Below are 17,219 nucleotides of genomic sequence, written 5' to 3'. Positions count from 1 at the left end.
ATTGAATAAAAAAACGCTTGAAATCAAGGGCCTAATGATAACCATGAATCCGTTGTCAATTGTTGGAAAAACGCATCTGGTTCACGAATATCCTTTTAGGAAAGGAACCACGTGCAACTCCAGACCCATTGCAGTGTGGTTGACTCTTGACTACCCTCTGGGATGGGCAATAAATGCTGGCCTAGCTGGCTTTGTCCTCATCCCATGAATTTTTTAAAAAATAATGCCAAAGCAGGACTGTACACCAAGTGTATGGAGGTGCCAGTGCTGTTGATGCTGTGATTTACTGTTGCTTCCATCTGAGGAGTCTTGGAATGGGTTAGGTTGCCAAAAGAGGTAGAGCAGCAGTAGAAAAAAAATCTCCAGAAACCTGTTTTTCATATGTGCGTAAGCAATTGTTTGCTTTCTAAGCAATCAGTAATTTGTTACCAATAGATTTATAATTTAAAGTACACTCTCATTTAGCATGCATGTTAACTTCTCAGACATTACTTTATGTAGTAAAACTACAACAACATTTTACGCAATGTAATTGGATAATAAGTACATCTCAGAAGTAATTCATTTTGTAATGTTGATAACTAATTGCCTCCCAAGCACCACTACTGACTTTTTAAATTTTGTTTCATTTTTGGTCCTCCTACCTGGGCTGCTGTCTTTTTACATCTTTTTTCCCTATTTTGCCTACTGACTTAGTGTAGGTATAATGCAGCATTCCCTTCCTCTCCATTCCCATCTCTGATCTTTTATCCTTCTCCTATTTCTAAGTAGGTGTATTGTTATGCCCACTAAAATCAAGAGGAGGTGAGACTAACTTAAAACATAAGCCTGAATCTTGCTGTTCTAGAATGCAGTTAAAAAAATTTTGAATTCAAATTTTTGGGAAGGGTTACTGTACTTTTGAGACACCTGAACATGACACATTTTTCAAAGCTATAGTTAATCAGATAACTGAGGAACTATTTAGAAAGTTAAAATGTGTTCTTGCAAATCAGCATATACACAGAGCAGAATGCCTCAACTAACCAGCTGTGACAATGTGCAGAGGTGGCTGAAGTTATTTTGTGAATGTAGAGATGTGTAAATGAGTTTGTGATGAGCATTTCGGTATTCAAAGGTTCTTGTAAGATAGAGACTCTTTGCCTATACATAATTTCATTTCAAGAGAACTTTTTTCCCCCGGTAGTTATGGCTGATTGTCCCCACACAATTGGGGTAGAATTTGGAACCAGAATAATTGAAGTTAGTGGTCAGAAGATCAAACTCCAGATCTGGGACACAGCTGGCCAAGAACGGTTTAGAGCTGTTACGCGAAGTTACTATAGAGGTGCTGCTGGAGCTCTCATGGTCTATGATATCACCAGGTAATTATATAAGACCATTCTTGATATTTCTGTTTGGAATCTTGGGCTGTAAATGGTAGTTGCTGCACACAACCAGCTGATTTTTAATACTGAACATAATAGCTTGCTGTAGGTGCAATTGTAATTGCGTTTGCCTTGATTGGGATTTTATTTTAGATTATGATGTATAATTAATGTGCCAATCTAGTTTGAAGGCAAATATAATGGACTTCATTGCAAGGGAAATGTAATGTAAAAGTAGAGAACTTTTGCCACAGCTACACAGGACGTTGGTGAGAGCACCCCTGCAGAGGTTTGCACTTTACTTAAGGAGGGACATTGTGCAGTTGGAGGCTGTACAGAGAAGATTCACAAGGCTGTTTTCTGGGACAAAAGAGTTGCCTTACAAGGCCAGCTTGAGAAGGTCAGGCCTATGCTGAGTTTAGTAGAATGGTGATTTAATGGACGCATATAAGACACTGCTTGACAGACTAGATCCTTAGTGGGTGCTTTTCCTCAGGAAACCTAGACCTAGGGGGGCACAGTTTAAAATAAAGGGCTTCCCATGCAAGCCAGATGAGAAATTTCTTTAGGGTTATTAGTTTTTGGAATTGTTACCCTTGGTGAGCTTATTGGTTATGTTCAAGGCTGGTTTTTGGCAAGTGTTAAGCAGTAAAACCACATCAGATCAGCCTTGATCCTACTGACTGAAGTAGGCTCGCAAAGCTTAATGGCCTACTCCTGTTTCTTGTGTTCATAGCCAGGTCAGTGAGCACAGGAGTGATGGGGAAGTGTGCATTCGTATAAGTTGAGACATGGACAGTAAAGTTCTCATTTTGATAATCTTGTCCTCAATGATTAGAATGTGAGGTCAGTTTCTGCCTATATTAAATTCTCTTATTGGACAGGGTAGCTTTGTGTGAGATAGCAAGAACTGCAGATGCTGGAGTCGGAGATAAGTGTAGAGCTGGAGGAACACAGCAGGCCAGGCAGCATCAGAGGAGCAGGAAAGCTGACATTTTTGGGTCGGGACCCTTCAGTAATGTTCTAAGTGTACTTGTTCTGACAGTGGCATGTGCTGTTTAATTAAATATACTTCTGTATTAATTGTAATATCCCTGTATATTTTTCTTACTTAGGAGAAGTACTTATAACCATCTTAGCAGCTGGCTTACAGATGCAAGAAACTTAACTAATCCAAATACTGTAAGTTAAGTGGCTTGGGGAAAAGTATGCATGATGTGGTTTTAAAATATTCTACCCATTGTCTCTTCTTCCCCTCCACCCCACCCCACAAAGAAAAGTTGGAAGACCAAAGGTCACAGGTGTCACAGAGCAGCACAAAGTGAGTGGTAATGATCCCAGATAATTGGGAGAAGGTAGATGTGGGCTTCACAGGGTTGGGAACTGAAAGCTAAAAAGATTTTTGAAGCAGACCTGGAAACAACTTGATCTTTGTTGGGGTCATTGGTCCAGGAAGAAATGGGAAGAAGTGTGTGAGAATTGGTGCTCAACCTACAAAGTCAGTTTTGCATAAGAATGACCTAACACCTACTATAGACCCCCCTCTTCTTTACAGCCATTAACACACTCTTTGCCTTTTTGTTCTGTGACACCCGGGACAACTATTTCTTCTGTCCCAACCCCACTGACTAAATTACTGAATTGTAAACCTGCCAAACATCAAACATGCTTTATGTACATTCGAACATTTCTTAGAATTAAAATGTGTGAAGCATTGCAAGCTTGATTGTAGGATCAACTGAGTTCTAGCCAGCAGAATTTCTGCTTGCCATCTCTATCCCAAATGTATACAGTAAACTGAAAAAATAACATGATCTGATATTTATGAACTTGCAGGTTAATTCTGCTCTATCATGTTCGCTAGCAGTAGCAATGCTAGCTATGTTGTCTAAGTTGGCTTTAAAAATGCTACACAAGCTTAGTTATGACGTGTGTGCGTGTCCAAATCTGTATGAAGGCACAAACCGAAATGACTGGATGCTATACATCAGGAACAAAAACAAAGTTGCTGGAAAAGTTCAGGTCTGGCAGCATCTGTGAAGGAGAAAACAGTTAACGTTTCGGGTCCAGTGACCCTTTCTCAGAACTGATGGCTGGGAAAACGTCAGTTTATAATGCAGAAAATAGGGAGGTGGATGGGGTAGAGAGTAACTGACAGGATAGAGCCCAAACAGTAAGACAGTTGGACAAACAAAGGAATTACTAACAATCAGGCTGGGAGGGTGAATAGTTGTTAATGGGGATTGTTAGTGACTATCAATAAGGGGTGTGTAATGGCAGGCTGTATGATAACAAGGCCTGGTGTGTGGGGTAGGGGGCTGGGACATGGGAGAGTTTAGGCCCTATAATTATTGAACTTGATATTGAGTCCAGAGGGCTGCAGGGTCCCCAAGCGGGAAATGAGGTGTTGCTCTTCCAGCTTGCTTTGGGCTTCGCTGGAACACTGCAGCAAGCCAAAGACATGTTGGCCACAGAGCAGGGTGCAGTGTTGAAGTGGCAGGCAACAGGTAGTTCAGGGTCTTATTTGCTAGCAGAACGTACATGTTCTTCGAAGCTGTTGCCAAGTCTACGCTTCATTTCCCCAATGTAGAGGAGACCGCATTGAGTAGCGAATGCAGTAGACTAGATTCTGGGAAGTGCAGGTGAAGTGTTGCCTCTCCTGGAAGCTATGTTTGGGCCCTTGGATATTGGGGAGGGAGGAGGTAAATGGGCAGGTGTTGCGCCTTCACCGGTTACGATGGAAGCTGCCATTGGGGGTGAAGGAAGTGTGGACCAGGGTGTTGTGGAGGGAACGGTCCCTGTGGGAGGGAGGGGAGGGGAATGTGTCCAGTGATGACATCTTGCTGGAGGTGGCGGAAATGGTGTCTGATCTTCTGGATGTGGATGCTGGTGGGATGGTAGATGAGGACAAGGGGAACCCTATCGCTATTGCGGGAGGAAAGAGAAGGGGTGAGGGCGGAAGTGCGGGAGATGGGTCCGACCCAGTTGAGGTCCCTGGTAACCACGGAGCTGGGGAATCCTCGGTTGAGTAAGTAGGTGGACATTTTGGAGGCTCCCTTGTTGAAGTTGGCCTCATCTGAACATGTGCGACGGAGACGGAGGAACTGAGAGAATGGGATGGAGTCTTTACAAGAATTGGAGTGTGAGGATGTGTAGTCCAGGTAGCTGTGGGAGTCAGTGGGTTTGTAGTAGGTATTAGTGGCCAGTCCATCCCCAGAAGTGGAAACAGGGATGTTGAGGAAGGGAGAGTTGAATAGACCAGGTGAAAGTGAGGGCAGGGTGGAAATTGGAAGCAAAATTGAAGTTTTTCCAATTCTAGACGAGAGAGGGAAGCAGCACCGATGTATCGGAGAAAGAGTTGAGTGGGGGCCAGATTAGGACTGGAACAAGGAATGTTCCACATACCTCATGGAGATGGGCATAACAAGGGCCCATGCAGTTACCCATGGCAACCCCTCTTAGTTGAAGAAAATGAGAGGAGTTGAAAGAAGTTGTTGAGGGTGAGGACCAGCTTGGCCAAGCAGAGGAGGGTGGTGGTGGGTGGGGATTGTTCAGGTCTCTGCTCCAGGAAGAAGCAGAGAGCCCTAAGACCCTTCTGGTGGTGAATGGACGTGTAAAGGGATTGCACCTCCATGGTAAAGAGGCGTTTGCTGTAACCAGCAAACTGAAAGTTTTGAAACTGGCGTAAGGTGTCGAAGGAATCACTGATGTACGTGGGTAGGGATTGGACCAGGGGAGAGAAGACTGAGTCAAGATAGGAAGAGATGAGTTCTGTGGGGCACGAGCGGGTGGAAACAATGGGTCTGCCCAGACAGTCCTGTTTGTGGATTTTTGGCAGGAGGTAGAAATGAGCTGTGCAGGGCTGAGGGACTATCTGCTTGGAAGTGGAGTGGGAGAGATCACGATGAAATGAGATCAGTTACTGTAGTGGATACAATGGCCTGATGTGCCATGGTGGGGTCATGGTCCTGGGGAAGGTAGGAGGAGGTATCTGAGAGTGGATACTCAGCCTCTGCAAGGTTGAGGTCAGTATGCCAGACTACAACAGCACCACCCTTATTGGCAGGCTTAATGACAAAGTCAGGGTTAGATCTGAGTGCGTGGAGTGCAGTATGAAGGCAGACTTTTTAAACCTACAGATTGTAGTGTATCCTCTTGGGTTGTGTAATGTTCAAACCAGCTTGTACAGTTTAAAATGAACCGGTGAAAATTGGCATTCTGGAATGTGTGTGTCTTGGTTTTGTTTGCACAGGTGATAATCCTAATAGGAAATAAAGCAGACCTTGAAGCTCAACGAGATGTAACGTATGAAGAAGCCAAGCAGTTTGCTGAAGAAAATGGTAGGTTTGTGCATGTAGAAAATACTATTAGCATGCTAATTTAGCGTTTGAAAAACAGTGGTTGATATGGCTCTTTCATACAAACATCCTAAAATTTAGTTCTATGATCCAAATCATTATTTTGTGGACAGTAAGAATGAAATATGCACTGCTCCATGCACCCTTTAACCTCTTACAAAAAGGCTCCAACAAAGTATTTACTGATTTAAGTGGAACTCTGGGGTGTCTGCAATCTACAATGAACATCAAAGATATCATACAAAATTCTATACAATATTTCCCTTTGAATGCCTTTGTTTAAGCAATGTTTAATATTTGTCAGATTTAAAGATTCTCAACAATTTTCTTATTCCTATTGGCCCACTTCAGCACACTTCATGCTTTTGCCTTTTTTCAATGTTGCCTTCAGACTGGTTGCCTCTCTATCTAGGTATAGTTGTACTCTCTAAGACTTGTATAAGGAGGACATTAGTACTGTAGTGAGAGATGACTGACATTCTACTATTCAATACCTAGAATCAGTTTGGATGCAACTAAGACTGCAAGAAACAGAATATTGGGAATTTTGTAGAGCTCAAAACAGCAGTAATGTAAATCGTGGTACAAAACAAAAAGGCATGTAACAGTGAGATATCATCTTACTGGTAAGGTGGCAGCAGAATAAGTCACTCCATTTGGAGCCATGCTCTGCTCGCCAGTTCCCTTTCCTTTTTCCTTTTTCTGCTGTTCTCTCTGTCCTCTCTGTAGTAATTATATCACCCTCACCCCCTGCCCTTTTAACTGCCTACCTAAGGAGTCAGCTCGTGACCAGGAACTGCGTGGCGGGAACTGAATGTGTGGGACATGTTGTGCAGCGATGGCAGATTTGAGCGTGGGGTGGAGTGAGGGTGAGAGCGGGCCAGTGTGGTGGCAGCAGTCAGTAGACTCCTGGATGTCCTAGCGAATGGAGTAGTGCCTGCACCATTGTGGAGATGGGACTTGGGACTCTGAGATCTGGCTCTGTTAAATCTTTTAATTCTGGCTTTTGTAACCTAGTGGGTGCCAGTGAATAGTGACTTCGTGCACTTTTTGCTGTACTTCTGTAATCCTATACTTAGATTTCTTTTTGTCACGTACTAAATCTAAATGAGATGGGAAATTCCATCTGAACACAGGCTGGCTAAATCTAATTAGTGAACATGATGTGGAGAATGAATTTTTGGAATGGGGTGCTTTTCTAGGGCATTACATTGAGCTAACTAGGAAATGGGCTAATTTAAATCTCAATGTGCAATGTAAAAGGGCTAAAGCAACCTGTTAGGAACAAGTTATGTAAAATTCCACTATATTTTGGAAGTAAATAGTTCACTAAGAAATTAAGATAATTAGTCTGCACAACATGGACTGGATGGTTACATTTTAAAAGGTATGATGATAATGGGCAAAGGCTAGTATTTAAAGAACTAATATCTAGTTTTCAACAAAAACTTTGAGAAGCTAGGGAAGAGCTTGCTGAGCCCCTTGCTGAGATATATGTATCATTGACAGCTATGGATGAGGTGCCAGAAGACTGGAGAGTGGCTAATGTGGTGCTAACATTTAGAAATGGTGGTAAGGAAAAGCTGGGGAATTATAGGTGAGCCTGATATCAGTGGTGGGTAAGTTATTGGAGGGGATTCAGAGACAGGATCTACGTGCATTTGGAGAGGGAAGGACTGAGTAGGGATAGTCAGTATGGCTTTGTGCATGAAAAAAAATCATGTCTCTCCACCTTGATAGAGTTTTTGGAAGAGGTGACCAAGAAGATTGAAGGCAGAGCAGTAGACATTGCTTATATGCACTTTGTCAAGGCATTCAACAAGGTTCTACACGGTAGATTGTTTTGCAAAGTTAGATTGCATGGAATTGAATTTGGGGGGAGCTAGCCAATTGGATACAAAATTGGCTTGATGGTAGCAGTCAGGGTGGTGGAGGAGGGTTGTTTTGGACTGGAGGCCTGTGACCAGCCTGATTGTCCACAAAGATCGTGGCTGGATCCACTGTTCTTTTTTGTCACTTATATAAATGATTTGGATGTGAACATAGGTATGGTTAATACGTTTGCAGATGGTGCCAAAATTGGAGGTGTAAGTGGACAGCGAAGAAGGTTACCTCTGAGTACAATGAGATTTTGATCGGATTGGCCAGTGGGCTGAGGAGTGGCAGATGGAGTTTAATTTGGATAAATGTGAGGTGATGCATTTTGCTAAGGCAATTCAGGGTAGTACAGTCAATGGTAGAGCCCTGGGGAGTGTTGCTGAACACAGACCTTGGAGTGCAGGTGCATGATTCCTTGAAAGTGGCGTTGCAGGTAGATAGGATAGGGACGGCAGGTGCATTGAGTATAGAAGTTGGGACGTCATGTTGCAGTTGTACACGACATTGGTTAGGCCACTTTTGGATTATTGCATGCACTTCTGGTCCCCCTACTATAGGAAGGATGATGTTAAACGTGAAAGGATTTAGAAAAGACTTACAAGGATGTTGCCAGGATTGGAGGGTTTGAGCTGTAGGGAGAGGCTGAATAGGCAGGGTCTATTTTCCCTGGAGCATCGGAGGCTGAGGGGTGACCTTAGTTTTATAAAATCATGAGGAGCATGGATAGGGTAAATAGACAAGACCTTTTCCCCAGTGTAAGGGAATCCAAAACTAGAAGGCATAGGTTTAAGTTGAGGGGAAAGATTTAAAAGGGATCTGTGGGGCACCTTATTCACGCAGAGGGTGGTGTGTGTATGGAAAAAGCAGTCAGGAAGTGGTGGAGGGGAGTACGATTTACAAGAATTAAAAAGCATCTGGATGAGTACATGAATTGGAAGAGTTTTTGAGGGATATGTGCCAAATGCTGGCAAATGGGACTAAATCAGGTTAGGATACCTGGTTGGTGCAAGAAAGTTGGACCGAAGGGTTTGCTTCCACGCTGTATAACTCTGACTCCTGTAAAAGCGTGTTCATTTAAATACATGGCAACCCATCTTAGGAGACTGTTCCCACTGAGAATAACAGAAGAAATCCAAGATTGTACTGTATTTAAGGAAGAGGTTTGTGAAGGTGTCTTAAAAGTAAGCCTGAGGGTTAGCAGCAGTTTTTAGTATTCTGCAAAACAGGAGCAAAAAAAAGTAAGGAAAGGAAAGTGGAATAAGAGTAAACTGGTGAGAGATAAAAATGGACTAACTGCTTCTGTAGGTATGTAAAAGGTGGGGGGAGGGGAAGCAAAAATGAATATGGGTCCATTATTCCAGGGGAATTTCTAAAAGTGGATGAGGAAACTATCAGAAACTAACCATAACTTCTAGGGCTTTTTTAGGAAATTTGCAGAATCTGGGGACTAATGTAAATGAAGAACTGAAAGATATTACTATATTAAACTAGAAAAATGGGGTTGAAAGTAGACAAATTCCTTGGATCTCAAGTGCTTTGAAAGAAGTGGGTGTGGAGTGAGAATATTGGTGGCTATGTTACAAAATGCTATAGGTTCTGAAATAATTCTGTAGTTTGGAAGATCGCAACTGTAACTCTACTGAAGAAAGGAGGCGTAGAGGAAAAACCAGTACTATAGCCCTGTTGGTCCAGCATCATTCATGGCAGAGAAATGCTTGGATCTATGAAGTACCAATAGCAGAACCCTCTTTATGAAGAAATATTGGGCAAAATTGACATTTATGAAGAGGAAATACTATTGCACAAAGCTGTTTGTTCTTCGAAGATGTAACAAAATCATTGAGTGGGAACATGGGATAGGGGAAATACATTACTATGGATCAAGAACTGGTCATGGGCTAAAAACAGTGGGAGTGAATAAGTCTATCAGTTTGGCAGGCTGAGACTCCTTTGGTGCTGCTAATTACATAATACTAAAAAGAGGAAGTGGAATAGTGGTTTTGTAATTTTGGATGATATAATTGGGTGGAATTGCTTAAGAGCAACAATGCTACTATAGTTTAAAGGTTAAACTTGAAGCAATTCTTTTTTTAAAATATTGTACAAGCAAACTGAAAACTGCATTGAGTAACTATTGAGATGAAGTAACGAATTGGATTAGGCATTGGTCAGGTTTTGTTTAATGAATCTTAAAGCTTTCCTAAATGTGCCTTTTTTCTGTTAAAATATTTGTCCATTGGGCACCGATGAACTTAAGAGCCAAAAATGTCCAGGAAATCTTGTATTATAGGTTTATTAATTTAATTGTCAATTGGTTATGGAGGATTGCTGCTTGAGCATGAGCATCCACCGGTTTAAAAACTGGTTCCCTGCTGTTTCCTGGCATTGCCTCCCCTAGGATATTATCACTGGACTGTTAATGCAGAGACCCAGGTGATATTCTGGGGACCTGGGTTCAAATCTTGCCATGGCAGATGGTGGAACTTGAATTCAGTAACTATCTAGAATTAAGTGTCTAATGATAGTGATTCCATTGCTGATTGTTGGAAAAACCCATCTGGCTAATGTCCTTTAGGGAAGGAAACTGCCATCCTTACCTGTCTGGCCTACATGTGATTCCAGATCCACAGCAATGTGGTTGACTCTGAACTGCCCTTTTGGCAATAAATGCTGGCCTAGTCAGTGACTCCCTCATCCTGTGAATGAATAAAGAAGGAAAAAAAAAAAAAAAAATCCAAGATTAGGTTATAATTTAATCAAAATCTTAAAGGATAGTGCAGAATACATGCTCTGGATAGAAGGTTTAGTAAAATTTTCCACTTGAGTGGTGCGAAGAATGTATAGTGACGACTTTAATGGTAATCCATCTGATATTTGCTGACTGGAGGTGTTTGGGGTCCTTTGTATGTGCTAGATCTTTGCTCAAATAATCCAGAACTGATCTTTCTTTTGTCTTCCACAACTTCAAGTAGTTATCCAGATTTCTGTTTTTAAATGCATTCGTCTGTCTGAACCACTCCTTGTACAAGAAAATTTCACGTTCTTAAAATCTGTATGAACTGTGCACTAGGGCATTTAATTCAACTTCCGCAGTAAGGAATTTTGCAAAGTGACTACCCTCCAGAGGAAAAAGTTCCTCCTTGTCTGTTTTAAATGGGCAAACCTTTATTCTGAGATTACTCTGGTCCTGACCAGGACCAAAAAGGGAAACAACCTCTCTGCATCTACCCTGTCAAACCTCCAGGAATCTTGTTTCAAGAAAGTCTCCTGTCCATTCTTAACTCCAACAAGGACAGGCTCAACCTTTCCTCTTTTTTTTTTTTAATTTTAAGAACCTGAGATTAGCTGCCTTCAGCTCACTACACTCATTTGGAGGCATATTAGAATGGCAAATGCAAATTTATCAACTGGTGTGTTCATGTTTTTCAGTCTTCCCAATGCTTTTAGAACCCCTCCTCCTTTGTGTCATCACCTAATAAAGATTTAATTCCATACTGAAGTCTATATATAAAATAGGATGTCAACACACAGTGGTCCTTAGTACTGTATTTCTAACATTTCTCCAATCCAAGCAACATTCAGTTTATTCTGATGAATATTCTCCCATGGGATGTGAGCATCACTGACAAGGCCAACATTTTATTATTCTTGATCAGCTTGTGAGCTGCCAATCTGTAGTGTAAATATGCTTCTTCTTAAGAAGGAATTATATTGACAGTGTATATTACTGTGTGGCTGTGACTTACTGCTGAGTTAATTAGGTTAAATATTTTGTGGGTGGGGATAAAATGTGATCAAGGGAGAAAGGCCACCACTTTACTGGTTAGCTTTATAGTATTTACAACATGTAATGCTGTTCTGTTGTGGTTTTATGCTGCACAAGAAATCTCAATGCAAATTGGGAGTTGGATCTGAATGTTGTTCGTTTAATGCACTAAAAATAAATGTGAAGTTCTATTTGCATTGCCCCCTGTTTCCTCCTTTTCTGACACATGCCTCCCCTTACCCTTGCCACAGAAGCTGCTCACCATTTGAATTTGCCATTGAATTTGGTAATGGCAGATTCACAAGCCTTGGACAGTAATGCAGAATATGTAACTGTAGTATCGCTCCTTGTAACTAGACTTGGGCTCTGAGACATTTGTTGACTTGGTCTATGGTCATTTCAAGGAGTCTAGTTTTGTAACCTCCAGTCTAGTGGGGAGTATTTCTGTGCTTATAATTGTTTTGTTTTATTTTGCTATAGGTTTGCTATTCCTTGAAGCAAGTGCAAAAACGTAAGTGTGCTGCTTCACATGCATCATTCAGTGAGCTTAGTTCAAGGGTCTGTGAATAATGTCACTTAAAACTTTTACTATAAGTCATAGACTGTTGTGGAGTGTCATTTTTCTGGCTGCTGTTCTGTAGTGTGTCCCAGGTGTTATTTCTTAATGTTTTAAAGCTAATATCTTTCTATTGGGACTCTTATAAACTAAATTATATCAATCTGTATCTTTCCCTAGCATAAATTCTGTTCTATTCCCTTTGAGAGAATTTCTGCACGTTATTACTTTTTGATGGTTGGGAGGGTTTTGTATGTTCTTGATGATCTTGTCATAGTACAGCATTTGGACTGGTTTTATAAAATTTTGTAATTTACTGAGTGGCTGTGCCCTCTGGAAGCTTTTAAGGATTTGACATAAGTGCGTAGGTCTTTCCAGGCAGTATTTCATTTGAGGCCAGAATTTATTTTGATCTTGAACATTTTATTTATTATAGTTTACTTAAAGATATACATAACACTACTTTTTGTTCTTAGAGGTGAGAATGTTGAAGATGCTTTCCTGGAAGCTGCCAAGAAAATCTACCAGAACATCCAGGATGGCAGCCTGGATCTCAACGCTGCTGAATCTGGAGTACAGCACAAACCTTCTGCTCCTCAGGGTGGTCGACTAATCAGTGAACCCCAACCCCAGAGAGAAGGCTGTGGCTGCTAGTGATCTTCAGCCAGCCAACCTCTTGATCTTTCACATCTTTCTCTTGTGTCTTTGTCAAAGCAGTATTTCTAGCTGCCTCCTCGTCTGCTGATAATCTGACAGGATAAATTTTGCTGCTGTGACAACAGTTTAACACGATGATAAATGGCTCTTCGCTAAACCACCGTAGATGTTTATCAGGTTACAAGGAAATGAGTAGAGTAATAAAACCTCTCCTGCATGGAATTTAGAATTGAAATATTTTCTTACTTGTTCTTGTGGTAGTTCCTCCTCATCCCTCTATTTGTGATCTGACTTCAGTGCCCCTGTCAGCTAAAGTCCATGCTGACATTGCCTAATTTAATTTCCTCCCTCACAGGGACTACAAGCATAACCTTTGCTGTTCATTCGAAAGACAAGTGTACAGTTTAAAAATTGTCCTGTTCTGCCATACAACTGTTGTCTGTGCTGTTCAAAGTTACTGATAGGTTCTTTGACTGTGAACCGACATCCAACTCAAACCAGAAAGGGTGTCTCTAATGTGTAGAGTGTGCTTGTTGCTGTTCATAAGATCCCCACCCAGTTACATGTTTTTCATGGGGTTCTAATTCCAGCTCTTTGTCTTAACTTTGCACAGGGGAATGGCTATTACTCATCTTTCCCTCAAGACGCAAACGAAGGCTTTAGTGTGCTTTTTGTCATTTTATTCTTTACATTTATTAACATCGTACGTAAATATGTATAAAATTTGAAGGAACTGAACTAACATTTAAATACATCTGTGTATATGATTTTAATGAAGAAACAAATTGATCACTGGCACTGAGTACCAGTTTGTACAGAACAATCTAAGAGACCATGTTGCCCATTAAGCACAAAATGGATAAAATCACATTTTAAAAAGAAACAAAACAAGCAGTACTTTAACACTATCTGATTTTCGTATTCTCTTGTTGTCTTGTTCCATCATTGCACTGTGGAAAATCTCTACCGCTAATAATCCTGTTGTTGTGCAATCGACCGTGTAATGTTCTCTATAGATGTCTTGCATTTATGGCTGTATTTGCTGCCTTACACCATTCAAAAAAAAACTGGGTGAATGAATGCAAACCTTTTAACTTTTAACTCAACTCAACACATTTAGGTGCAATTGTCCGTAATGAACTGGATATCCAAATTCTATTCAAAAAGCAGACTTTAAGGGAGATTTATTTTTTAAAAATTTGTTCACTGTATTAAACACTTGGGGTAGGGTGATTCTGACTTCACTTTCAGGTGTTGAAAGTAGCTTAAGTATCAAATGGTGATTTAGCACGTTTTGCCTTGGGTGGCATAATTGTGGTTGAAATGCTTATTAATGATCTGCATCTTCAGTTGTGTATAAAATGGGTCTGTACTGTTTAAGCACTACTTCTATCAAGAAACTAATAATGTTCAAAATCCCCATAACATGGACATGAGCAGTTGAAAATTCTCTCACCCTTGTAGATCCTGTACAGAAATGCTGTGGGAAGGCCCAAGCTGGAATCTGCAATATATTGAAAATTTTGTCAATTTGTACACTGTCCCTTCTTTGTAGTGTATTGCTATTAATTTTAAGAGCACAAGGCTTTTTGTTGATTGTCGGAGTATTATCAAAGGCAATATGGTTAGGAGTCTCCTGTCTTGATTACAATGTTAAGCCTTTGCTTACTGAGGTGTTGCCCAGGGACCACGGCCTGCAAGTACAACATGCAGGGATTTGACAAGGTGTTTCATTCTAAATTTGTGAAAGTTTGCTTTAGTTATTAGATGGTATGAGATCTGAACTACTCTTGAACAGCTTACAGTAGGACTTGTTTATATCTGTGACAGAAAATTACTTTGAACTGCTGTATCTTTCATTTGATGGAACAAATGCTATTAATCTGAATATTTGTAAATAAAGTAACTGTATCTAGTTAATTTGTCCTTGTACTCTTTTTAAGAGTGTAATTACATATGATCCTCCTGCCTCTAAGCAGTTGTTTAATTGGCATTCCTTAATGTGGCAGATAAGGAGCTAGATGTGTGCAGTGCCCTGGCAATGCAATGTATACTCTGAAAATAAACAGTTCATGCCAGGTTGTTGTAGCCAAATGGCACTGAACTTGGGATTTGTGGAATAAATTATGGAAGCTGGCAAACCCTCCTGAGTTGCCTTACCTTTTTTTCTTGAATAGACCTTTTATAAATATCAGCTTGGGGACATCTTTCACATTGTTCATTGAAATTTTGTGACGTAAGGAGAATGGAGCAAGTTGGAATGTTGTCTTGACTATTCATCATCAGTTTGCTTTAAATCCTACATATAACAAGTTCCTCCTCAGACTGTTTGTTTAGTTCTGAAGCTTAACTCTGCATTTATAATATTTTAAATTTTAACATTGTTTGTATCTCCAAACAAAAATGCCTTCTAGTGCTTTGTTTTATTATAGGAATAAGTCCGAAGGTATTTTTGACCAGGAGTTAACCATCATTAAGCTTATGCGGTTTTGCTTCTGATCTGCATATATCCTTGGCTAATTATCAGATATTTGGTTTTATGCACTCGGCCTAGAGATTTTTGGGAGCTCCTGGCTCACTACTTCCATTTGATCATCTGCTGAAACTGAATCTTTGCATAACAAATGTTCTTGACCTCCTCCTCCTCCTCCCCCCGTCCTTGTTGTAAACTGTTCTTCCTTGCACAGGCTGTTGTCCTCTTCTATATGGTCATCATCTTTGACTGAATTGTATTTTTCAATAACTGCTCCCTCTGTCATCTCCCCATTCTTCTCTACTTAACCAGCTTGTTCATTTCTGAGACTGCTGGGTCAATGCCAAGTTCAAATCAACATAGTACAATTTTTCTGAGAATATCCTCACCTGGTTCTACTTCCATCTCCCAAACCATAGCCAGTGCATCTGTCAACACTTTCTTTTTCTCTTCTGCATGCATGCTGGGAATCCTCAATCTTTCCCATTTGGATCCCCATTTTGAAGCTATTAACTTGTTGTGACTGCTTAATGAGACCTTCTTAAAAGTGTAGTGGTGGTCAGGGATGTGTAAGTGCTGCTGTGGATCCCTGTAAAAACACTGGGTATGGAATAGAAAGAGTTGAGGCAATTTCACTTTTTCTGCCAGGCATTTAGGCCACAGTTTGGGGTGGGGAGGTGGTGGTGGTGCCAAAGAGAATTTTAAAGCTGTCTGCTGGCAGCCATTGTTGCTTCAGGTTATGACCCCAAATGTCAGCTCATTGATCACCATCTTTGAATCTCTAGAACAGGACTTCCTATTCTGCTGACCAACGTTACTTGGACGTCTTTAACTATAGGAACAAAGTCCACTGGTGTCGTCAGATTTGACAACTGCAGCTGTACCTTTTCTCCATGTCCAATCAGATTATTTCCCTGTCATGAGGGAGCTTGCACTTTTTTGACCTAATCATCCTTGCATTAGTAATTCCAAAGAGACATGTGCTTTTTTTTTTTGAAATGGCTTCACAGAATCAGCTGTTAGGATACAGAAGGTGGCCATTTGACCCATAATGACCTAATATGTTTTTCCTGTAACTCTGCCTGTTGTTTCAATTCAATGAGTTACCTAAGCTCTGGAATCCTTTTGGAGCAGCAGTTAGAGGCAATGAGGAATTTGCAGGAGCTGAGGGTGTTTGTTGGATGGCAGTTGCAGGAAGGGAGATTAAACTGCAGATACCGTCCAATGGGTTATCCACTAGGAAAGGTAGGAGAGGAAGGGAGGGAGGTTGTGCCAGAGCCTCCTGTGGCTGGCTGTCTATCTCAAACAGATATGCTGTTTTGGAAAATGTCAGGGGTGGTGGACTCTCGAATGTAGCGCTAACAGCCAGGTTTCTGGTACTGAGACTGGCTCTAATATAACTAAGGGTACATCAGGTCCCAACCAATTGATTGTGATAGCAGACACTCTAGTCAGAGGCACAGACAAGCATTCCTGCAGCAGACAGTGAGATATCAGAATTGTGTGTTGCCTCCCTGGTGTCGGGATCAAAGCTGTCTTTGCAAAACATTCTCAAAGGAGAGAGGGACCAGTGAGAGGTCATTTGAATTCAATAAATGTCTGGAATTAAAGAGTCTAATGATAGTGAATCCATTGTTGATGGTCAGAAAAACCCATCTGACTCACTAATGCCCTTTAGGGAAGGAAACTATTCCCTGGGGTGGAGAAGTCTAAAACTAGAGGGCATTGGTTTAAGGTGAGGGCATAGGTTTAAAAGGGACCTAAGGGGCAACTTTTTTTTATGCAGAAGATGGTGTGTGTATAGAATGAGCTTACATGTGACTCCAGACCCACAGCAATGTGGTTGACTGAACTGTCTTCTGGGCAATAAATGCTGCCTAGCTAGTGATGCCCTCATCCCATTAATGAATAAAGAGGAAACAATTGGAGGAAGGCCAATTCTGCAAGTATTGGGCAAGAACTTTCAAAAGTTGACTGGGGTCAATGTTTGCAGGTAAAGGGATACCTGGAAAATAGGAAGCATTCAAAAATGAGATGAGTCCAGACACTCTGTTTCTGTTAGGGTGAAGGGCAAGGCTGGTAGGTGTAGGGAATGCTGGATGACTAGAGAAATTGAGGTTTTGCTCAAGAAAAAGGAGGAAGCCTATGTCAGGTATAGACAGTA

General features: G+C 41.1%; 1 protein-coding gene across 5 annotated transcripts in view; it reads left to right on the top strand.

Moving 5' to 3' along the window:
* The window catches only part of LOC109914743 (ras-related protein Rab-14), a 33,034-nt gene extending 18,309 nt beyond the window's left edge, over nucleotides 1-14,725 (top strand). For all 5 annotated transcript variants that reach the window (XM_048613499.1, XM_048613497.1, XM_048613496.1 and 2 more), the window contains 5 exons: nucleotides 1,187-1,364; nucleotides 2,483-2,549; nucleotides 5,620-5,707; nucleotides 11,850-11,880; nucleotides 12,402-14,725. In XM_048613499.1, coding sequence (XP_048469456.1) covers nucleotides 1,187-1,364; nucleotides 2,483-2,549; nucleotides 5,620-5,707; nucleotides 11,850-11,880; nucleotides 12,402-12,579 — 542 coding nt within the window. In that variant the 3' untranslated portion in view covers nucleotides 12,580-14,725. The remainder of the gene's footprint in view (nucleotides 1-1,186; nucleotides 1,365-2,482; nucleotides 2,550-5,619; nucleotides 5,708-11,849; nucleotides 11,881-12,401) is intronic.
* The last annotated feature ends 2,494 nt before the right edge of the window (nucleotides 14,726-17,219 follow it).

Source organism: Rhincodon typus, chromosome 28 (assembly GCF_021869965.1).
Source record: "Rhincodon typus isolate 14 chromosome 28, sRhiTyp1.1, whole genome shotgun sequence".
NCBI classification, from domain to species: Eukaryota; Metazoa; Chordata; class Chondrichthyes; order Orectolobiformes; family Rhincodontidae; genus Rhincodon; species Rhincodon typus.
This window is presented reverse-complemented; position numbering and strand designations above follow the sequence as displayed.